Genomic DNA, 24,733 nt, shown 5'->3' with positions numbered 1-24,733 from the left:
TTTTCTGAATGAGAGTAGAACACAAATAGTATGTGCTAACAATTATAGGAGCCCTAAAAAAAACATTTTCCTGATATTGTAGATGGGAAACTGAAGCAGAGGGGAGGCTTGCCTGTGGAAAGAGAGTACATGGCTGAGGTTTGAAATAGTGAGCCAATGCCATACAGCATATCTAATGCAGTTCAATCCCTGTATTGATGGTAGATTTTGCACTTTGTATTTAATTCTGTTGGAAGGCACAGAAAACAATACTACTGTATTTTTGTCTCTTTCTGATCCAAGTGGATATTTCTGGTTATTTCAGACTGGCTGTTTTCAGACTGATGTTGGTAGGATACAGTCTCCCTCAGCTGTCTGTGTGTCAGAGGATAAGAGGATGTCAATAGAGGGGAGGGGAGCGTTGTTTTTGAAAGTTGTTTGTGTGTTAGAAGCCGGTGGGAAAGTTCAGCCTTCCCCATTTGGAAAAGGCAAGCCTGTGTTCCGCTCGTCCAACGTGCACTTTCCATTTTTAGCCCATTCAGACGCAGACAGCAGTTCCTTCCTTTTCCTTTCCTTGTTTATGACACTTTTCCAAGGCAGCTTTTCCACAGGCTCTTTTGCACACAAAGCCTTGAATCTGCAGATTCATCCCCCCACCCCTACTGTTCAGATACTGAGGGAAGGTTCTAAAGAGGTGTGCACAGGTGCTGTTCTCAGACATGCTTTTCCTGTTACTTTTTGTGACTTTGTTATTTTTACCAGCCCCAGCTCTTGAAAGCATTCCTTCAAAGAAGGCAGCTCAATTTATAGGGTATAGGGTATATGGTGTCAGTCCTCAGCTATCCCACTAATGCCATCTATTTGCCAATAGACAGCATTTAGGTCACAATGCTAGAGGTGCTGAGAAAGGAATGGGAAGTAAATTTTCTTTTCTTTTCCAGGCTGCCACACTGTGTAGCTCGTATATTGTGAATCCCAGCGCAGTGAAGAAAAGGACCAGAGTTGATAATGAAAATGGACATGAAGGATGCTGACATGACTCTATGGACAGAGGCTGAATTTGAAGACAAGTGTACCTACATTGTAAATGATCACCCCACGGAGCCCAGCACAGAAGGCTGCAATGTAACCCAGGCTGAGTCTTCCTTGCCAAGGAACTTGATTTTCAAATATGCAGGACATGGCAAAGAGGTAAGAACATGTTTGCAAAGGATGATTCAAACCTGGTAGCCAGATCACATTGTTCTTGGAAGTGGGTTTGTCTTCTTGATTTCTACATTCTCTAACGTTTGGGTGCCACGGCTTTCCAAGGTTCACCCCTAGAAATGCACCTGGAGAAAATACCTTCTGCACAGGAAAGCACAAACATCTCCAAACTGGCATAAAATGACTAATGTCTGCGTTGCTAAATAGACAAGAATGTTACTTAATTTAGGAATGGAAATTTATAAAGATTGTATTGTAGATTCGGGTTCTAAGCATACCTATCTGTAGGAGAGAACAATATTCTCTACTCCTGGATCAGGTAGTGAAATACTATGGTTGCATTGAAATGGGTTGCTTTTCCTTGAATTATTAGACAAAGGTGGTTTTTTTTAATAGGCTTATTGTATCAGTTCTTTATAGGGTTCCAAGAAGAAAGGATGATGTTAAGGCCAGGTCATTAAATAAGTAGCCTGTATTTATGTGACTTGTTTATCTAGGGCAGTGCACCTTTATTTGTAGCTGGACGCACAGGTATATTTCAGTCCATGTCTCTGGAGTGGGTACATTCTTTGTTGTTGTTTCAGAAGGGCTGGAAAAAATTATCCCGGATGAGCAATTGGTTGCCTGTTTATTCCTTCATATAGAGTAGCTATTATAGCTAGGCGTGAAGTTCAGCTAGTTAATAATGGTAGGGACGGCCCATCATTTTTGTCCCTGTCCTGCAACTTGTGGTGGAACAGCTATAACCTGTGCTGCTACTGTGGCTAAATAAACTGACCACGGAGCTAAGGGAGGGTGTAAATTCATTCCTTTCTAGTTATTAAATGTATCCTCCTACAACAAACAGCATGGAAAGGCTTGCATGTAGAAAGGGGACCAGAACTTCAACTGATATAAACTGGATCCGGATGTCACAGTTTTGGGGAATGACCAGGAAACTTGTAATAGGCTAGTTATCTCTATGGACTTGCATTATTTCACACTCCCATATAGCCCAATTAAATGATTAGCTATGAGAAACAGAATTAGAAGTTTTAAAATGTACCTAGTATACACCATGCACATGACTTAGGTGGGGATACTGTGAAACTGTTGACAAATGGCACTTAATTGATCAGCTAATATGTAGGAAGCAGCTAACATCATTTTTCTGTGTTAGGGTGGCCTCGCTTGCTTGGTTTGATCTTCTTTGCCACATCACAAGCTGGCTGAAAAAACTTTTTTAAAATTGCTGGCTTTGTATTGGCAAACATGAATATGTGTAAATAATGGATTGGATCCAGAGTTAAGCACAGAGCTAGCTGACATTCCTGCTTGCTGTTGCAACCCACCCCCCTGCCCCCAAACATGCTTCACCAAGAGGTCTGAGCCTCTGCTGAGTGGGATGGACTGTGGGAGAAGGGGGGTCCCCCAAAATGAGGCAGAAGCACCTTCCACCTGTGGGAGTTCCACTTATGGAAGGTACCATGGCATGATTTGGGGGGGGGTCCCCCTTCCCCCGTAATCCATTCAGCAGAGGCTCCTAATCCTCAGTAGAGCTTTTTGGGCTCTGGTGGTTTGCTATAGGGAATAGGAAGTCCAGCTCCCATTTACTCTTTTATATACGCTGAACTCTGAGAATACTGGGTTACATCTGTCTTACTACACACAGGTCTGGAACTACTGCCGAGGCTGTTTTGAACAGCACTTTAAGTTCTTGAAATGTTTGTGGTTGTTTCTCATAATTAACTACTTATCTGGATTCTTCTAAGGAATCTGGATAGCCAGTATCTTCATTTGATTTCATTATAGTCTCCTTTGTCAAGTGAAAAGTTAGCAGAAGGAAATACTTATTCTTCCTTGATTCCATGCCCCTCACATTCCCTTTAGAATTGAGATATCTGTAACTTTCTTCATTATGTGCTGCCACAGATTTAACTATGTTTGGGGCCTTTACCGTGTTCCTTTTCACATTCTCATAATTGTCATTTGATCGGCAGGGTGGGGTGGGGGGTTAAGATCAAGAGATGGTGAGTTGCCCAACCTTGTGGCTAGCCCCAGATCAACATCCAATAATCTGTTTACTGGTCTGGATTTCAGCTGATTCATTAATGGAAAACAAAATAAGAGATACCTGCTCTGCTTTCAAGAATAATGCCAATATAACTCAATAAATCTAATACTTACTCCTCATTTACAAAGAAATGGTTGGAGAACAGCATCTTTTATACGGGCATGGGCTAAACAAAGCTTTTCGTAGATTTTGGTAGGCTCAATTTGCACAAATAAACATTCTCTGTCATAATATTTTTGAGAGATTACTCAAATATCACCTCATGTAATTATGTCAGTAATGAGCTGATTTAATGGAAAAAAACATTCTTATGAAATATTAATGCTGTCATTAACATCTGTAGTTAGAGTAATGTTCCGAGATACACCTGTGTTGTGTATGTGCACATGCATGAGCTTGGATTGTATTTTTTTTTACTAACCTTTCCATGAAGGCTTGTCAAATACTTGGAGATTATGTAGTGGTATCATTTTAAAAAGGGACGCAGGTGGCGCTGTGGGTAAAAGCCTCAGCGCCTAGGGCTTGCCGATCGAAAGGTTGGCGGTTCAAATCCCCGCAGCGGGGTGCGCTCCCGTTGCTCGGTCCCAGCGCCTGCCAACCTAGCAGTTCGAAAGCACCCCTGGGTGCAAGTAGATAAATAGGGACCACTTACTGGCGGGAAGGTAAATGGCATTTCCGTGTGCTGCACTGGCTTGCCAGATGCAGCTTTGTCACGCTGGCCACGTGACCCGGAAGTGTCTTCGGACAGTGCTGGCCCCCGGCCTCTTAAGTGAGATGGGCGCACAACCCTAGAGTCTGTCAAGACTGGCCCGTATGGGCAGGGGTACCTTTACCTTTACCTTTATCATTTTAAAGTGACTGACTTCAGTTCTTATTTTTTGAGGCTTTGTTTATCTATATAGGAACATTCATTGTAAGGTATATTTGGCTGTTTGATCACAGCTAAATAATTTAATTCAAGTGAAATTGGATAAATTGTTGGACATATGATCTGTGTTGTAACTACTCCTAAATCTTATTTATTTATACTGTTTCTATGATCAACGATAAAATACTGAAAGCAGGCTAGGGGGCGGTGGGGGGGGAGCTAATACACATTAAAAAGCCTGGGTAAATAGGTGTTTGCCTTGCCTGCAAAATAAAACAGAGATGGGACTAAGCAGGTCTTATTTGGGAGAACATTCTAAGCCAAGGCTGCTATGACAGAGAAAGCTCTATTGAGGGGTCATCATGAAGAACCTACAGAGTAGCTTCCAGTGAGGACGTTAATACCTGGATAGAATCATGTGGGAGAAAGCACTCCTTTGAGTTATATTAGGTCCCACTATTTAAGGCTTTAAAAGTCAAAGCCAGCACCTTGAATTGGGTCCAGAAACCACTGCAGCTATTTTAAGAGTAGTGAGATGTGTTCCACACACATTGCCCCAGTATATCCTAGCTGCCGTATTTTGTACTAACTGCACTTTATGAGCGGTCTTCAAAGGTTAGCCCACATAAAACACATTTTATTTATTACATGGCATTTATATCTTACCTTGGTGCACATTGTTCTCCTACTCATCATTTAATCCCCACAACAACCCCATGAATTAGGCTAGGCTGAGAAGCAATGTTAGATTTTTATAAACATAAAATTTATCAAGGTGGCTTGAAGAAAGTCAGTATTTAAACCTTGATATAACATAGTATGCTGACCCATGAGCTAGACATCCATCACTTACGTGCCTTCTTTATGTATAAAAGGATAGCTGCTAATGCTGTTGCTATGTGTATTTGTGAAAAGGAAACAATAAGAAAACATTTCCTCTCGCCCCACCCTTCTAAAAAGAATAAATTATAGGATGTAGGCCCTCTTTTCAGCTGCATCATTCTTTCAGTCACCGTAGCTGAAAAACAAAAGAACGAAAGTTTTCATTGTTCAAAACAACATGCTAAGTGAACAAGTCATCATGGTAATACTGGGGAAGTGGAAGTTAAATTAACAGGGAGTTAAAATTAAATCATTCTTTCTCGACACCTGGCTGTCAATCCAGTTCCTACTTGTTTGGTTAAGTATTGTTTGATTCGGTATTATGTTAGGGCCCACTGAAATAGTAATAGCATGTGTGTTTAACTACATACATACTGCTCTTGGTGGCAGTTATTTCTAAAGCTATTTTTAAGAAAGAAAGAACTCTTCAGGAGACATATTCCCATTTCTTTCTCCTTAAAAATAAAAAATAAAAAAAAAGAATTGGAGAGAAAACTATGCGGTACCATTTCTTGTCCAGAGGCTCCCATCATGTCAGGTTGTGCTCTATGGCACAGGCTAGTGACAGAGACAAATGTAGTGAAATAGCTGAAAGGTCAGGGATGCCCATAAAGTATCTTTGGAAGTGGCTTCTGTCAGGACAGATGAAGAACGAGAGAACTGAATCTTTTCAACTGCACACTGAAGTGTTTATAGAAGGCATACAGTAGCTCCGGCAATAATTCATTAGGACCCTGGTCAGTTCCAACAGTTGTTTTCTTCCTGAGCTCAGAAAAGGTGTCATCTTTTTAAAGGGCCTTTTAAACACCACTTGAGTAAAGAAGTAATTCTGTAGCTTGTACACCTGAAGCACTAGTAAAAGCAGAGTGGGAATCTTCTTACAAACCAGGATGAACTGGAATATTTGAGATCCTGTTGCTTTCTGATAGTAAAGAAACAGCTGCCTGCCTCTTCGTAGTTGGCTTTCAGCTGACTGTCACAGGATGACGTTAGTGTCATTATGCCACATACCATGTTAAACTCACTAGGCAGGGGGACACGTTAACTCCACCTTTTAGTGCTACAGAACTCTGGCTTTATATACTTCAGGTATGTAATTCCTAAGCACTGAGGGAATAATTGGGTAGTATTTAAGTGTAAAAATATTTCATTAGGAGAGGTATGCATGTTTCCAGGTGTTGATGTCGTGGCTGTATTTTTAGAGCAAGGATAAGGAAACCTCTAAATGTTGTTGGACTTCAATTTCCATCAGCCCTAGCCAATAGTTAAGGATGATGGGACTTGTTGTCCAGTAGGATCTGGAGGACGACTAATTCTTCACCCTTGCTTTAGGGGGTGGGGGGAGAAAATGACCTTAACTGTTATCATTGTAGGTAATGTTAAACTGTAACACTGTAGTGAACTTTAAAAAATATGCCATTATGATTGACATGAGAATCTGGAAGAAAACAGATGCTAAAGAGGGGTTTTTAACATTCATAAGAGCACCTATATAGTTTTTACAGGGTCTGTCATATATTTGATGTTCTAAGTTTGTACAGTGTCATTTATAAAACAGGTGTGCCTAATGACACCTTGTGGACAAGTGTGAAATGTCAGTTTATGCCTGGAGTAGCCAATAAGGCCTAATTAACTTCCATTTCTGTCTTTTGGTTTGTAATGGGAGTATTTTTCTGGTGTTTGTGTACAAGCTAAGGCCTCTGTGATGACTAATAACAATAATATGGTCATGAAATAGGCCAATTCATCAAGATATGAACTTTCTTGTGAACCCCAGCCAAAGTCTTTCCCCCAGTTTGGGCAGAATCTTGGGTGTATACAGAAGTACTGTAACATTCAGAATCTCCTGTTTTAGTACTATAAGCTTTTCCCTGTTGTTAAATCCCTAGAAACCACAATTTAGATATAGCTGTTCTAAAATGTATTTGTTAAAACATCTGCTTAATTACTGGTTAATGACCTATGACAATATTCTGCATATTGTGAAAGAGGTACGTGCTGTTTACAGTAAATATTGAAGTAACAAGGTATCACAGAAGCTAGTAAAATAGGCCTTTGCAGACAAGACGTTTTTCATGCATCTTTCTGATGCACACTTTCCCAGCCCTGGATACATTTGTATTGCTCTTCCCTCTCAGAAAGAACATCTGATGGTATTGCCTTGCCTTCTGGAATGCCATGCAACTGTAAAGGGCACCTGTTGGTTACTGCCCTTGAAGTGAATTGCAAAAAGTGACACAGCTTTCTCTCTCTCTCTCTCTCTCTCTCTCTCTCTCTCTCTCTCATTCTCCCTTTTCTTCTTCAAGCAATAATCTACCACCTGAGAAGTTTTTATAGGATGGGATTTTTTAAAAGGAAAAAATCTGGGGAAGGTTGTGTATTTTGTTTCTGTTTAGAGTTTGCACCCTTCAGGCAGTATGGTCCAAATTGGCAAGGGTTCTGAGCAAGATGCAAACATTCTACTCTGTCCTCATTTCCCTTGCCACCAATAGGCTTAACTCACCTATTTGCTGCCCATTCCCTCCTCCATATGCACACACTATGGGAATAGGATATCACACAGTCATCTTTCCAAAGGGCATAGTGCAAAGTATAAAATACTGTTGGGGCAGGCATGCTTTGTATGACTGTACAAAAATCCCCAAACTGTTTCTATTTGACAAGTTCCAAGTAATACTGATTCCTAGACGTTCTGAAAACCTCAGTATGCTTTGAATTAAACTTAAAAGATATCAGTGTGTGTGTGTGTGTGTGTGTGTGTGTGTGTGTATTAACAGCATTAAGAGCAAAGACCTATCTTACGTTCAAACTGCAAGTACACGTCGTATGCTGGCTGTGAACTTTTCTTGAAAGTTTAACAGAATGTAAATCAAGAAAGATGGGGAAAGCAAGAAGAACATCTGCCTTTTTCACCTCTCTATGAAAAATGCACGGGAATGACAAAAATAAACACAGTCATTAGGCATGTTTCTACTTGTTTTTGAAAGTCCCTGTTCATTCTGTTTTCAGTGCAGATGCACAACTGGTTTGACTTAAAATAAAAAAAAAGACTTTGAAAACATACATGAAACAATAGCTACAAACTCTCCAGTCAGAGTCATGGCAGGCAGAATCCTACATTTCAGTGTTTGTTCTTGTTCTGTTCTGTTAAGGGTATTTCCACTCTGCCGACATAAACTGCTTTAACAGAGAATGCTAGCAATTGTAGTTTTGCAGGAAGGGCAGGGACTTCTATCAGAGAAGTCTCAGGCATTGTGCAACTACAATTCCCATAATTCTTTGAGAAGCCACACCAGTAAAATTATGTTTCTGTAGTAGAGACAGGGCCTCAAGAGTTTAGCTGGTAGACTGTGGAGTATTTGGGGGGGGGGGGGTCAGCACAAAGAATTGGCAAAGCAGGCAGGCAGGCAACAGTATGATCAGTTGAATAATGCTAATTATAGACTCAAGCAGCTAGATGTCCTTTATCTGATAACGTTTAGTATAACATATCTGAATACTTAAGAGATGTGTTCGTTTCTGAATAAGTTCTTCAAAGACCAGGTGGAGGATAGTTACAGGCATGGGAAGGATGCAGAAAGTTAAACCTTTGCTGCCTGCCCATGAAGCAATAATCCTTTCCATAAATAAAAATAAAATAAAGCAAGAGAGTTGCCTCTGGTCTTCCAGTATAAAAACAGTAGATAGTTACTGTGGCTCAAAAGCTAGTTAATTTTGCAAAATATTGAATATATTACATTCACTAATAATTGCACACTGTAATTTAAGTACAGTACTTATATTACAGTAGACTTGAGTAAAGGGAGAGGCCATACTGGGATGTTACGTTGTAGTTAATATGCCTATTTTCAAGTTAAGTACAGTGGATCCATAATGCAATTTTGTCCTTTCATTATTTTGGCAGACATAATGAAACTGGTTAGTAATGTGAGAAGAACATGACTCATTAGCTTTAACATGAATGTTTACTAAGTCTGTGGAACAAATGTCTTATATTCATCCCCCACTTTCCATTCAAGCTGCAGACACCAGTATTTTGAAGTCCTTATTCATGTTTCCTAGTTTACTGACTCTGTTGGTATATACAATATAGAGAGCAAATTAAAATTTAGCAGGCTTAGTGGAGGTGAAAAGAATGAGAGGAAAGCCCCTTTACTTAAGCACTGTATTGTAAAGGAGATACTGACAGGCATGCCTTTCTGATAAATAATGACCTTATTCCTGTTTTGGGGTGCATGGTTTAATTACTGGTAAGGAGGAAGCTTAAGTGCTAGTATATTTTACACTTCCCATAGTGACTCTGTTTTTCCTTGATCATATCCACATCAAGAAAGTTAAAGATCTACATACAAAGGTGATCAGTGACTATACTATTTAGATTTAAGACACATTTGGTGTAAGATTTATTTATGCTCACTGGGTAGAGCACATTTATTTATTTCAACATTTATATACTGCCTTTCACTGTAAAGCAACAAGGAGTTTACAAGATAAAGCAACAAAACAAACAGACATTAAAACAGAAATACCACTGATATTCTAATAGAGCTGTTATAAGAAATCGCTTCTCGGAAACGACCTCGCAAATAGATACATCTTCAGGAACTGGTAGAATACCACCATTGCAGATGCCCACCATGTCTCTAAGGAGAGGTTATTCCACAGCATGGGGTCCACTGCAGAGAAACCCTTTCTCAGGTCACCACCAGATGCATTTCCAATGGGCACAGTGAAATTGGAAGGGCATCCTCCTACGATCTCTGTGAACAGACTGAAATGTGCGGAAGGAAGGAGGCACTCTGTCAGAGATCCTGGTCCTGAACATTTCAGGGCCTTTCAAGTCAGTGACAAAACCTTACATTTGGTTCAGTAGTGAATTGGCAGCCAGTGCCTTTTAGCACAGATGCAATGTGTGCCTTGGGGGAAGCTCCACTAAGTATCCTAGCTGCCACATTTTGCACTAGCTGCTGATTCCATACCAACTGTAAGGGCAGTTTCATATAGAGCACATTGCAATAATTCAATCCGGAGGCTACTATTAGTGCATGGGTGACTCTGTCCAGGAAAGAGCATAACTGGTACACGAGCCAAAAGTGGTAACCAGCACTCTGGACCAGCAGAGTCACCTGAGCCTCCAGTGACAAAGATCAAGCAGCACCCCAAGCTATAAAACATCTACTTCAGGGATGTGCAACTCTAGCCAGGCCCAGATCCTGAATCCATGAACCACTCACCTGCAGAGCCTCCATCTTGTTAGGATTCCACTCCAGCTTTTATTGGCCCTCATCCCGCCCACCAACGCATCCAAGAACTGGTTCAGGACCTGCACTGTGACACCTGACTCAAATTAACAGAGAAACAGGGCTGGGTGTCATCAGAATTCCAGGATTATAAACATAAATATGTAACTAGCAAGGTAGATTTCAAATGTCATGTCTGCAAGCTTTTCATCTTTTAATGGGTATTATAGCATGTGATAATTGCATCTCAATGTCACATTCAAGTTCTGAGTTCATTTCTTCCATGCAAAAATCAGGCAGTTAGACCATTGGTCACTAGTGTTTCTCAGCTTTCTCTCTCTCTAATCTCCTAAGGCCACTTTTATAGTTCATTCACCTATAAGATCTTTGAGAGTGAGCCAGTACTCATGTCATACTGTCAGGTGATCACAGAAACAGATAAACAAATTCTGCTCAGCTTTGCAATGCTTTTTGGTATGTGTTATTTCCAAAAGATTATAGTTTTGCAACATCACTAAGTGCTGAAATAAATGCCACTCTAGAGACAAAGGAGGGCGGGGGATCCCTTGCCTTTACATTGACTGCTTCCCTGTAATAACAACGTAGGGCACTTTTGTATCAAACTGTTTTTCCTGTGTGAACGCATAAACTTATTTAAATGGTTTGACATGTGCTCTTTTCCTTTCAGGTTATTGGAGTTATTAGCAAAGACATTATCCCTAAAGGAACACGCTTTGGACCCCTGGTTGGTGAAATCTATACCAATGGCACAGTTCCTAAGGATGCAAACAGAAAATACTTTTGGCGGGTAAGTAGGAAAAACTAATGGTTATGCGTAAATAGTTTGTTAAATAAGCACCACTGAAAAGAAACCACACTTCAGTGTTGACACCTGCTTAAGTTGTGATGGTTGAGGTGGCAATATGTTAACAGAAATACAGGTGAACTGAGTGAACATACACTGAGTGAAATACAACTGAGTGAACTGAGAATGATAGAAAGCATCTTTTTTATTTGTCCTACAATACATCATTGTTAGATCAGATTTTTTTAAAGCCTGCTGATTCACAATCCTATACAGTGCCAGGTTTTTTTTAATCATCTATCCCTTAATTTCACTATGAACCTTACCCTAGGATGTTTCTCAGACTAATTAGTAATATTTCTCAATCTTGTACTCTGTGATGAATTACTTTTTGAAGTACTGAACTATTGTAATAAGCTATTTGTTTTCCATTGCACAAGTTAGTAGGGCCACTTCCTAAAATGCTGCCAAGCCTGTTGTCTCAAGATGCCCTTATTTAATAGTTGTGATAAAGGGAAATAGCACCTCCTGGCTGGAGTACTGGGCTTGGACACTCACTGACCAGGTAGTTTTGAGCAAGGCCCTGTCTCTTAATCCAGGGTGCCCTTCAGATATTGTTGGACTCCCATCTTCCAAGAGCTGCAGCCAGCATGACCAATGATGGGAGCTGTAGTCCAACAATATCTGGAGACATAATGTAGGCTACACCTGTCTTCATCTAACTTACCTCACAGGATTGTTGTAAGGTTAAAAATTCAGAAGTTGTTGGACTACAACTCCCACCATCCATGACCACTGGCCATGCCAGGACTGATGGGAGTTAGAATGGAAACACATCCAGAAAGCCAGACATTCCCCATCCCTGGGCTAAAATAACAGATATGTGCCTCTGTAATGCCTTAGGCAAGATGTCACTTCTTAGCGCAATAAATATTATAAAAAGAATTTAGCTTTAAAAAACAACAACACACATCATTCTTTTTTTTAAAGGCTGCAGGAAGAAAATTTCCGAAGACACGAGTGTCTAATGTCAAAGCTGTCAGGTTTCTTCCATGCTAGAGGCTTACTAAAGTATACCAACTGCAATCCACTTTACCCAACCCAATCCTTCAACAAAAGGGCTGCATTCCAAGTACAAATAAGTTTTAATTTAGGATTCAGGGTGGGGGATAGTTGCATAGCTTAAACCTTTGTGTGGCGGCAGCAGGAAACTGTCCTGCTGCATCTGAGTGTTTGCCACGTATCAGATCATTCCAACGTCATATGTCATTCTGAAAGGTGGCCGTTTAAACATTGTTTCCATGTTTTGTTACATCTTAATGATTCAATAGAAACAAGTGTGACTTGATTCTCTGTTCTCCTTAACCATTAGTATTTTTTCAATAAAATACACTTTAAGGAATCTCCTGCACTGGGAGATGCCAGTTGGCATCTGTCATCAAGTCTTTTCAGTACTCACATCGGGAGAACTAAAGAAAGGTTCAGGGCTGGCCCTACCATTAGACAGAGTAAGACAGCTGCCTTAGGCAGCAATTGCTAAGGGGCAGAGAGCAGTGGTGAGGTGTTGAAGGGTATGCCATGTGTCAGTACATGGAATGGAGTAGGGTGCCATTTTTTCCTTCATCTCAGGCAGGGAAATATCTTGGCCTCACCCTAGAAGCATGCATGCTTTCAGACTAGTCATTAGCACATTTAAGTAATTAAACAAATCTTACAAGAGGATTCTGACTATGTAACAGGATGTTATTCCAGACTTTCATTGAGGAAGCTAACATCATGCTTGTGTTATGTGCCTTCTGAAAAGTCTTGGTATTTACTTTTGTTTATTCTTTTGCTTCACACACTTTCCAAGTAGAAAAGGTTCTTTCCTAAGGGCCTGAAAACAGTCTTGCACATGCAAAGGAAATTGTGGAAGATAATTTCCCACATGTCATATAAAAGACATCCTGATTTGGCTGGCAGGAACAGGAACATCTGTTGTATGTAAGCATAAATGTTCCATTCAAAATATACCCTCTAAAAAGAGAAGGCATGAATATGCTGTGCAAACTCCAGGGTGATGTCATTTCTTGTAATTGCTACAGTATGACTCAGCACATTTTTAATCTTCCACACGATACACGGAAATCTGGTGAGGTGGCAAAATAAAGTTTTATGAGGCCATTCGATCTTACTGCAGTGAGATGTGTGTGTTTTGAAGAAAGCAATACAGTAAATTCTACTAGCTCTGGAAAGATGACTGGAAGTCACTTGGTCTAACTTCGGAAAGTAGTTTCTATCTGTAATAGAAGTGTACATCAATGGAACTCAGTTCCTGGAAGCTTGCAAATCGGAGCTAACAAACTCCTCTTGAGTGCATAATTCTTCAGGCTTTGTTCCATCTTTCTCATAACAAAAACACCGCAAAATCTCTCAAGCTTCTTTGATGAAGCCACATGTATTTCCTCAGCCTCAAATGACAGGAAGTAAGAAAGTGATTCTGGTGTTTACTGCCTGTGTTAAAAGGCCAGCTTTTGTTGCTGCTTTTTTTTTTTTAAATGACTTCTCAGTCGATTCTTACATCAAACAGCATTCAGAAGAAATTGAACGTGCATGTCAAAAAGCACAGGGAAATGGTGCAACATTGCATTCGGACATGGGAAAGCCAAACTGAAATTCTATCCCAGCCATTACACTAATCTATGGCACTAACTTCATGGGGATTTTATTTTTAAGTAAAACGAAACAGGGATGCATATTGTCACTGGCCCAGAGCCCTTTGGAACAAGGCAGGAAAGAGGAAAAAAACAAATATTTCCTATTTGAACATGATGACTTGTGAAACTTTTTTTTAAGAAACCTCACAACCTTATAGTTACCAGTTAACTATAGTTAACTGTGCCATAGTTTCAGTGGTAAACTGAAAGCAAGGCTACACTACAGTCTACAGGTACAGCTTTGTCAGGAGTTTTCTATATTCACTTTCATATTCTCAGATGCACACTGGAAAACAAGGATATATTGAATCAGTACATTATTTGTTCTTCCGTCACATGCTGTAGAGTTATATTTTCTCAAACATACCAGCTGACCAGCTGTCACAATCTGGCCCCCTTCCAGATCTCCAGTTAGTTATACAAAATACAGTTCACTTCACCCCACCAGTCCTGTAACAAAAGGGCTACATTCCAAGTATGCTCAAGTGTCATTTTAGGACTTTGGGGTGGTTGATATTCGCGTAGCTTAAAGCTTTGGGTGGTGGTGGTAGGAAACAGCAAGTAAAGAGGCCATAAGCGGGGGGCGGGAAGACAAGGGCAAGGAATTGGTTGTGACATAACCATGCTAATCAGTCTTTACAAAAGTGACTCACCACATTATTGCAAGCACACAGTCAGACCTTAAGTCAATAATACCACCCACTTGTTGACCAGCAGTCCAAGAGTCTTAAAGCAGAGGCATTGAATACTGAACTTTTAAGTAGTATGCTTTCATTTGAATGCTAAGCATCAAAATACACATGGCATCAGAAAAAAAAGTTACAAAGCATATTCCATTTGGATCATCTCCTACAGTCTATAAAGGGTGCTTACCATCCACTAGTATATTTCATTGCCTTTTTTTAAAAAAGGGTTCTTTTCCATTTATACCTTACATTTCTATCTTCCATTCTCTGCAGATATATTCTGGTGGTGAACTTCTCCACTTCATTGATGGATTCAATGAGGAAAAGAGCAATTGGATGCGTTATGTAAACCCAGCACATTCTGTTCAGGAGCAGAACCTGGCTGCTTGTCAGAATGGAATGGATGTCTACTTTTATACTATCAAACCCATACCACCTGGCCAGGAATTGCTTGTGTGGTATTGCCGGGACTTTGCGGAAAGGTTACACTATCCTTCCACTGGAGACCTGGTGATGAATATAAGTAAGTAGATTACAGCAGACTTGCATGCAAATAATGTCTTTTGCCAATGGGGTGTGTGTCTAAAATATGCATTATACCTACACACAAAATTTATCATGAGGTTTGCTATAATTTAGGGCCTTGACATGAGAAGATAGTAGCTTTCACCCCGCTGCAAATTGAAGGCTGCAAATTGGGGCCTCTACCTGGATCATGACCACAGGGATGACACCCTCCTGGTAACTAGAGTAGGTCACCCAGCACGCTCATGGTGGTTCTAGATCATGGCCAAACACTTCAGCAGAATTTGTTGTGAACGTAATTTGTTTCTAAATGGGTCATGAATGATGTAACGATAAACATCATCTCCATTCTTAGCTTGTCTGGAAATTCTTTTACCTCAGAACTTCTAGGTTCTCATTCATCTCACAAAACAGATGCCTTATTTAGAACAAAAATGTGAATCAGCATTATTAAAATCCTCTACTCAAAATGTTCAGCAGCATTTACTCAAGAAATTACTCTGCACGCCCACAGCTATTTTTCAAGGTCTCAGGGGAAAGAATTAGAATTAAATCTCTCAGGCAACTATTAGGAGGGCCACAAAAGAAAGGTTCTTTAAACTAGATCTGGGCAGAAAACGATTCACTGTACATTTGCCATTTATGTTGTTTCACTGAGCACTAAGTGGCTATACTGGTAAAAATGCTCCTCAGATTGGGGTGTAACTTGTGATGAAGATATGCAACCTTACAGTTGATCTGTATGTATTAAGACAAGGAACAGCATTTTTTTGGCATAGAGTGAAAACTCGTAGAAACCATGGCTTAAATTTAGTTTATGAATGTGAAGTGGGGGAAGCAGGTGCTTTTTGTAGGCGAGGATATAGGCTTAATAGGGATTTTTGCACAAATGACACTGAACATAAAGCATATTGTGAAGGGACCACAAAAGACTCACTTCAGTACTTCACTGCATGTAGTGTGAACATACTGGATCAGTATGTGAACCAGCAGAAACGTGCTCTGGTTCCTGTAACTTATCTAGGAGTGTTTTTCTCTCTCTCTGATATTTATCTTGGGGGGGGGGGTGTACCACCACCACCACCACCACAAATGACAATTTTAACTTCTTGCCTTTCTGACAAGACTTTGTCAGAAGGCTGATAGGAGCATGGCAGACTGTCTGTCTAATAGCTCCGCATCTATCACTCCATTCTTCTGCTATGCATGTGGGCATACACACATCACTTTTCATCTGTTGTTCTGATATGTTCCTCTGAATTTTTTTCTAAGTTGCTGGCTTAATGAAAATATAGCTGATCAAAAGCAAAATATAATAAAAAAGGAAGATAACTCCCCCCCCCCCCAATGCCTCTAGGAAAATGTGGAACTAGCAAACTCTAGACCAAGTGTTGTGTAGTGGTTAGAGTATTAGACTAGGGCATGAGAGATCAGGGGAGAACAAATCCCCACGCAGTCTTGAAGTTCATTGGATGAACTTGGGCCAGTCACTTACTGGCCCACAGGGTTGTTGTGTGGATTACTAGGTATGAAGCCTAATTCAAAATGTTAGATTTTGGACAAGAGCAAGACTCACAGTAACAAATGAATCACAAAGTTCAATGCTATCACTTTTGGGGTTATATATCACACTACATGTGTTAATTAGTTTACCAGTGACAGTATATTTGTCATTGGTAAATTAATCATGACTGTTTCTTGAGAATGGTATTTTGGCTCACTACAAGTTTTAATGCAGTTAGCAATGTTGAAGCAATTATCACCAATCTGCTACTGTAAAAGGTGTGCCTACTTAATATTTGTTTAAGCTCTGATTATCACTAATTGTAATTTTTGCATCTTATTACCATTCAGTTCCCACCTTACAATTTTCTCTTTTATGTATACCTGCCTAGTAAGATTTCATTTCCTGCATCAGAGGAAGTGGGTATGAGTCCACAGAAGTTCATGCCACAATAAATTTACAAAATTATTAGCTAAATCAACAAAGTCTTTAAGGAGCTACAATAGTCTTTTTTTGCTTTTAGTAGCACCTCTTGTGTGTCTCATCCATAGTTCTGTTATTCATGCATGATTGCAAGGCACTCAGTCACCTTTTAAAGTGATGAGTGTTGAAACTTGTTTGTTTTCGTTAGAAGCAGTCGAAGGAGCTGGAACAGCCAAATCCTTTTGCCTTAGAAAGGTATATAGTAAGCTGCCTTGTTATCTACAAAGTATGCATCAGGTGCTACTGTGTTTTCTGTAATCAGTTTAATCCAATAATATACAAGAAAGGTGAGACTAGAACAAATGTAGCAGAAATGAACTGACTGGATCATGATAATCACCCAGGATTTAATAAGTAGCTACTGAGTTTATTTCTGTTGATTATAATGCTGTGCTATTCCTTCCACCAATGCAAATACCTAGGAATGACTATTTATATGTGTGTTTTAAGGCAGAGGCTAATGACCAATGTCTGTAAATTGTCTTTATTGGCCTTAAAAATTCATTGCCTTGTTTTTATATTTCAGCACAAAGCCATGTTAATCCAAAGCAGCCAGCTAATGACAAAGATGAACTTTATCTAAAAACTGTTCCCAGAAGAGAGCACAGTGTGAAGGAAATCCTGAAAACTGATTCCAGTAATCCCAAAGGAAAGGAATTATTTTATAGCCACATTTATCCACATACTCAAGAAAAAGACTTGGAGGGCTTGAGAAAAAATTGTAGTCCTGAAAAGCCTTTCTATCCTCGTATTGTCTACCCAATCCGACCGCCCATCCCTGAAGATTACCTGAAGGCTTATAGGATTGAGAGGCCAAGTTACATTGCCCACTCACCTATCCAGTCTTCTACCACACCAAGCCCCTCAGCAAGAAGTAGTCCAGACCAAAGTTTGAAAAGCTCAAGCCCTCACAGCAGCCCAGTTACAGTCTCACCCCTAGCTTCTATGACTCAAGAGCACAGAGAACCTTATCCTTACTTGAATGGACTCTATAACTCAGAAGGATTAGGGGCATATTCTGGGTATGCACCTTCAAGCCATCTCCCACAAGCCTTTCCCTACCATAAATTTTTGTTACCACCATATGGCATGAGCATCAACAATTTCAACCTCTTTCCAAGGATGTATCCTTTCTACAGCAGCCTACTCAGTGGAGGAAGTATCCCCAATCATATGCTGAACTCCTCTCCAGGACTTCCAAGTTCCTTGCCATCTGATGGAAGCCGACAGCTGCTGCAACCTGACCATCCAAGGGACTTCCTCATCCCTGCACATAACAGTGCCTTCTCTATCACAGGGGCAGCTGCCAGTATGAAAGACAAGCCATGTAGCCCAACTAGTGGATCGCCCACAGCGGGCACAGCAGCCACTTCAGAACACATAATGCAACCTAAACCTACCTCAGCAGTGTTGGCTGCCACCAGCAGTGAAGAAGCCATGAATCTTATCAAGAGCAAGCGAAACATGACTGGTTACAAAACCCTCCCATACCCACTGAAGAAACAGAATGGGAAAATAAAGTATGAATGCAATGTCTGCTCGAAAACCTTTGGTCAGCTCTCTAATTTGAAGGTAGGCCTTTGAAGGAAAATATCATTTCTAGACCTCATGGATAAACAAACAAACAAACAAAACCCCAAACCAATCTGGTTACTGTCTCTCTGGAAAGTCTTTCTTAAGCACCTGTTTCTTCTAGGCTTTAATCACCTATGTTGGTTTTAGTATAGTATCTTGATATTGTGGTAATAACTTTTGAGGTTTAATAAACCTTTGGGGTTTAATTACCTTTTGACATTTTCAAATGATAACTCCCTGCAGCAATTGAGCAAGTTGATTTTAGAATGTAGTGGACATAATCTTTTCATTCTCATTCCTTGTGGGGCTTTTGTTCTGATAACTGCTAAGTGAGAGCATCCATGGAATAGCCAGATTTAATTTGTGTTCTTCATTGGATCATCAATAAGTGCAAAATGGCCCTAGAAACTTGGAGAACAATTCCACTGCTGCATTTTTAAAAAACGTACTTTTTAGGGAACCTTTTTTAAAGCCTATCTAAGTTAACTGTATATGGTGCAACTTTGTGCAAAAGTAATAAAAGCAACAGTGCCTGGTATTTTAGATACTCAATAAGTAGATTAGGATATTTAACACACTATCTTGGAAGCTATTACGAAAGTATAATAAATGTTCTGTTTCTTAAAAGGTTCACCTTCGAGTACACAGCGGAGAAAGACCATTCAAATGTACTACTTGCAATAAAGGATTCACTCAGCTGGCTCACCTCCAAAAGCACTATCTGGTACACACAGGAGAAAAGCCCCATGAATGTCAGGTATGTCACAATTAGTGTATAATGAGATCATGACTTGGGTGCAAAATAACATTGAGGCAGACTTGAGCACACAACTGGAACACACAACTGTTTGTTGCTGTCAGTTGTGGTTTCCTAAATGGAGATAAATGAAAAAGTAAAAAGACTGGATGACACTTTTTCAGAATCACTTATGCATTTGCAAAGAGCAAACTACCACCTTTCTTCTAAGGTTCTCATTCTCTCCTCCCTGATCAGGTCTGCCACAAGCGATTCAGCAGCACGAGCAACCTGAAGACCCACCTGCGGCTACATTCTGGAGAGAAGCCTTACCAGTGCAAGCTTTGCACTGCTAAATTTACCCAGTTTGTGCACTTGAAACTGCACAAACGGCTCCACACCAGAGAGCGCCCGCACAAGTGTATCCATTGCCACAAGAGCTATATCCACCTTTGCAGCCTCAAGGTCCACCTGAAAGGCAACTGCCCTGTTGTCCCTGAACCCACCCTTTCGACAGAGGACCTCAACCGGATCAATGAAGAGATTGAGAAATTTGACATTAGTGACAGTGCAGACAGGCTGGACGATGTTGAGGACAACATTGACATGGCATCTATAGTAGAAAAGGAAATACTTGCTGTGCTTAAACGAGAGATGGAAGGAGCTACTCTTAAAGCATCGCTGCAGAGGAACCTGGGAAATGGGCTGGTTTCCTCAGGATGTAACCTTTATGAATCATCAGATATGTCAATTGTGAAGTTGCCTCAAGGTCATCCACTACCTCGGGTACCTATAAAGGTCAAGCAAGAAGCAGTTGAACCAATGGACCCTTAAATGCTGTGGGGTGTGCGTGTGCGAGAGAGAAGTGAGTGTGTGTACACATGTGCATACTTACATGTGCATTCGTATGTATGGCAAAGTGGTTTGTGTTGTTTTTTAATTTATGACTTGGCAAGTCAGGGTGCCTGTAGCAATTGCTTGTATATAGTGTCAATGCTGCAAAGCAATCTTGGCTTACAGTAGTTTATCTTACTCCATTTGAAAGAAGGAACTCCAAAGTTGTATTCTCAGGGCATGAAAAGAGGCAAGGACTGCGTATTACCTCTGCTACTTCCAAAAAAGACAATCTTTTATCCATAATCATTTTCCAGTAATAATTTATTATGCAATTTACCATTAACAAAGCAATAGATAGAAAATATTCACAATGATAGGAAGTTTCATTATAAGGTTGAATATAAGTGTTCATATATATATATATTGTCTTGTGGCCATTCTTTGTATAATTTCTTCCTGTGCATCTGTTTAGCAAATAAAAACCAGCAACCTAAGATTGATGGGGAAGCAAAGGGGGGAATGTTACATTCCTGATTTAGAAATTAGGTTTTTGTTTTGCCAAAGGTAAATACTAGAGTTTCCTCCAGTTAGAACAGTGCTGTATAACTGAACAAAGTGGGTAGAAGTGTGAAATTGCCCCAAAATGTATGCAGCAGCCAAGAGGAAAACGTCATACTGGTATAGGGATAGAAAAGAGTGATGCGATGATTTTCTGTCTAGAGTACCTCATTGTCAAAGATGAATAGGAAAGTAAAATCATCTGCCAGAAATAATGCATCAAATAGGTTTTCTAAACAAACATGTTGCATACCTTGACATTGAGAGCAATAGTATTACAAAATTATTATTTTTCTTCTCACAAACTGTTTGTATACATATGCAAGGAATACTATCCCAAAGATGCTGTCTGAAAGGAGAGTATTGCTGAGATTTTTGCCAGTGAAGTACTAGGGGGAATCTGATTCCTAGGCTCCCCGGGAAAGATGTGCCAGATCTCCCCCAACCCCATTCCCTCTGTCTACTTTCCTTGGGTAGAAGTTGCTAACAAAGTCCTTTCTTGGCATACTTTATTGGTTCCCCACCCTTTCCCTATATGACTCAAGATTTCGCTCAGTATTTGTATTAGTACGTTTTGTGGTTAATTTAATTAAAGATAAAAAGGGCATTGCAAAGTTGCTGAACAACAGTTACCTCATTGAGTGTGTCCAGTGGTGCAGAAGATGTTGTTTTATCTAATGCTTTGCTACTTTAGAGAACAAACCAAAATGTGCAGAGAAGATAGAAGGCACATTCTTTTCTTTTTTGTAAATCTTTTTTGTTTTGCTAAGCCCAAAGATACCATGTCGGCATACAAGGTGTAGCAAAGAATACATGTATATTTATAGATATTTATGCCAATATACCATGTATGTGTGTGCATGCGTATATTTTATACCACTTAAGTTTGTGAGACAAACCTTATAATGAAATCTTACTTGCATAGCTTGCTTCACCTTCCAAAGGTATGACTTAACAGCCTCCAGCCCATGCTACTGTGCTAAGGAAATCATCAGTAATTTAATTCCGAGTCTTAATCCTCCAAACCATTACTCACAAACAATTTGTCCACATATTATAAAATTCCCACAGAATTCTGTGAAGATTATGTGGCTGAGTCTTCTATCCCTCTCATATTCTTGCAGAAGACACTTGTCTGTGGGGAAAAAACACACATTAAGAAATCGTTGCTGGGGGGGGAAACAAAATCTCACTCACCTATGTATGGTATAAATATAATACAGAATGGTAATTTGTTTTTATTGTGCAGTCTGTTGACTGGATCAATAAATTGATTGAGATAATACAGATTGGTAAAGGGTAGGAAGAGCTGTTTAAAATGTCGAGTGAAGTCTGCCATTGTTTCCTCTGCTTCTTAAAAGGTGATCGCGTGATCACATGTACGTAACGGAGGGGGAAAATAACAGCGTTGTTACACCCTGTTCTTCTGTGTGTATATACATTCCTATCTCAACATAGTCTTAAAGAGTTAGACTGTTTCAGAAATGATATCAATCTAATGCCTTCTTATTTAAGATACCAAACATATCTCTGGTCTAAAAGTAGCTCAAGGAAAACTTTAAATATAGCTTTTTTGAAGGAAGGGCTACTGTTCATTACATTTCTGCTCCCGTAAATTGTGAGGCAAACATATTTAAATGTAGCAATGTTTCATAAATGTAGGATTTAACTGTAGGATAAACCAAAGTACCACTACTATGACTGGACACACTGTTGCTTTTATTAATTGCCTGTAGTGCTTTCCTGTATTTGATACAAAATTTTACAAAGATTTATATGCATCAGCTTTAAAATTTGCTTCCTTTATGTCCAATCTTCTTCTCTCAGTTTAGGACCTTTACATGTGAATGTAGCAACAATCAGTGTTGTTTTTTTTAAAGAACAGGCTCTGACCAAAGTTAACAGGCTTTTTACTTTGCTAGAACAAACTATCTTATGTTTACGTACTGGTTTACATTGTTATTTATGTGCAAAAATGTCAAAATGTAAATTAAATATAAAATGTTCATTGCTTTACCCAATGAGTCAGCTCCATTTCTTAGATAACTTGTAGTATTTCATTTCCACTTCTCAGTAACAAAAGGTATATGACAGGTGAAGAACGTTTTTCAGCTAGATGGTCACATTACCTTGGGGGGAGGGGAGACTTCCTGAAGCCACATGCCACTGAGTAGATGAGACCACAGACAAAAGTGTGCAAAGCCCTGTAGCAAAACTTAGAGGTTTCCCCACATAGCTCTATCCAGGCAAACAGAAGGCATTGTTATAGTTATTATTTTATTATTTATTGAATTTGTATACCTCCCTTCATCTAAAGATCACTGGGTGGTTCACGACATAAAAATACAAAATGAGAACACAAAATGCATCACAAAACAAAAAGAAACCAATAACCCTGCTCCCACAAACACAGGCCATAGAACATTAACCAGCTAAAGGCCTGGTTACAGAGAAATGTTTTTTCCTGGCGCCTAAAGATATGTAATGAAGGCACTAGGCGAGCTTCCCTGAGGAAAGCATTCAACAAATGGAGCCACTGCAGGAAAGGCCTGTTCTGATGTTGCCCCCTTCTGGGCCTCTGGTCAGAAGCACCCAAAGAAAGGCCTCGGATGATAACCATGTTGGTTTATAGGGAGTGAGGTGGTCCTTGAGGTATTGCAATCCTGAATAGGCTCCATGAAGTGGGCAAGGGTGTTCAGTGACACTCATGTCAATGACATGAGCCATTTGGGTGTTCTAGAGATCTACCAGGGCTTTGACAGAAGTGCCAGTCATATCAACTGGAAAATCCCCCAGAGCCATCTCGAAGCCCACTGGATCCATCAGCCCCCACACAACTGGACAGAAAGCCTGAAGAGAGAAAAGAAAATTTCTATAGACCACAGCAACTCTCCCTCCACAACCTTCAAGTCTGACAAAGTTCTGAGTACCCAGGTGGGCACAGCCAGGTGAGACCAATTCCACCCTGCTCACTCACCCAGGTCTCGGTGGTACAGGCCAGATCGGCCGCCTCATCCATAATCAGATCATGGAGGTGTTACTCCGAGCCAACCTGGCATTCAGCAACAGCAGCCGCAGACCTGAGGGCTGGCTGGTAGGACAACCACAATTCCCCAGATTGGAGGAGGGGGCTGTTCAAAGACACATTTCAATCACACACAAAGGAGGGCACATAGCAGGGCCCTTTTCCAGGACACTCCATTCCATTCCTCCCACCTTGAGGCTTCCACCCCTCTGCCCCAAAACAGGCACTCAGTCTGACTGCTTGAGCATGGTCAGTCCTCATCAGGCTGTTTTGGGGCATCAAGTTGCTTCTTTAGGTTTTTTACTTAAATGGTCTTTTCGTTTTTCAATTTCTGCAAAGCTTGGGGTTCCCCTGTGCATACTGATGCCACCTTCCCCTCCCCCAGTAGCCCCATTTTGGCTTCATTGCCATCATAAACAGCACTCAAGTTTGCTATTAGTATATAAAAGGGAGAGCCACAACAAAACCTTGCAGTGTGGAATGCGCTTCCACTCAGACTTTCAGCCAGCAAGCTATTTCCTTTGTGAGGATAGACAATTCCATGTCCTCTCACTGCTTTTCCATTCTCCCCTGCCACACGAAAGACACTTGGGGAGTGTGTGTGTGTGTGTGTGTGTGTGTGTGTGTGTGTGGCCATTGAACATGCTCTGCTCTTGTTAGGCTGTATTTGGGTTCCCTGCCACCCACCCTCACCCTTTATGGGCTTTGCTTTTCTAAAGCATTTTGCATGTTGACAAACCGGTCTTCTGATAACTTTGCTCTTGGTTATGCATTGTGCTTAAGTACTATAGACTCCAATGGGCTTTCAGCATGCCAAGCTTCTCCAAAATTGTATATTTTCCTTTGAGAGGGGAACATTTGGAAGTTGTTACATTAGATACATAAAGCCTCTGTGTCTCTCTGTATTGCAGTTTGGTTTCTACCTGGACAGCAATAGTCCCATATTCTGCATGCCAGACAAGTCCTGATACATTTTTAAGAAATTAGATGTGAATACAAGCTAAGTCTCAGAGAGTCACGAAGTGTTCTTACTTCCTTCCCTCTGCACCAGTCTCAACTGCATCATAAACGGGAC

General features: G+C 40.3%; 1 protein-coding gene across 4 annotated transcripts in view; it reads left to right on the top strand.

Annotated features, from left to right (window-relative positions):
* The window catches only part of PRDM1 (PR/SET domain 1), an 85,918-nt gene extending 63,269 nt beyond the window's left edge, over positions 1–22,649 (top strand). For all 4 annotated transcript variants that reach the window (XM_028723065.2, XM_028723067.2, XM_028723069.2 and 1 more), the window contains 6 exons: positions 921–1,170; positions 10,917–11,036; positions 14,689–14,938; positions 17,454–18,499; positions 19,131–19,259; positions 19,497–22,649. In XM_028723065.2, the coding sequence (XP_028578898.2) occupies positions 988–1,170; positions 10,917–11,036; positions 14,689–14,938; positions 17,454–18,499; positions 19,131–19,259; positions 19,497–20,072 (2,304 nt within the window). In that variant the 5' untranslated portion in view covers positions 921–987 and the 3' untranslated portion in view covers positions 20,073–22,649. The remainder of the gene's footprint in view (positions 1–920; positions 1,171–10,916; positions 11,037–14,688; positions 14,939–17,453; positions 18,500–19,130; positions 19,260–19,496) is intronic.
* The last annotated feature ends 2,084 nt before the right edge of the window (positions 22,650–24,733 follow it).

The sequence above is a fragment of the Podarcis muralis genome, chromosome 3 (assembly GCF_964188315.1).
Source record: "Podarcis muralis chromosome 3, rPodMur119.hap1.1, whole genome shotgun sequence".
NCBI lineage: Eukaryota > Metazoa > Chordata > Lepidosauria > Squamata > Lacertidae > Podarcis > Podarcis muralis.
Note: the sequence above shows the minus strand (reverse complement) of the source record. Positions and strands in the feature narration are given on the sequence as shown.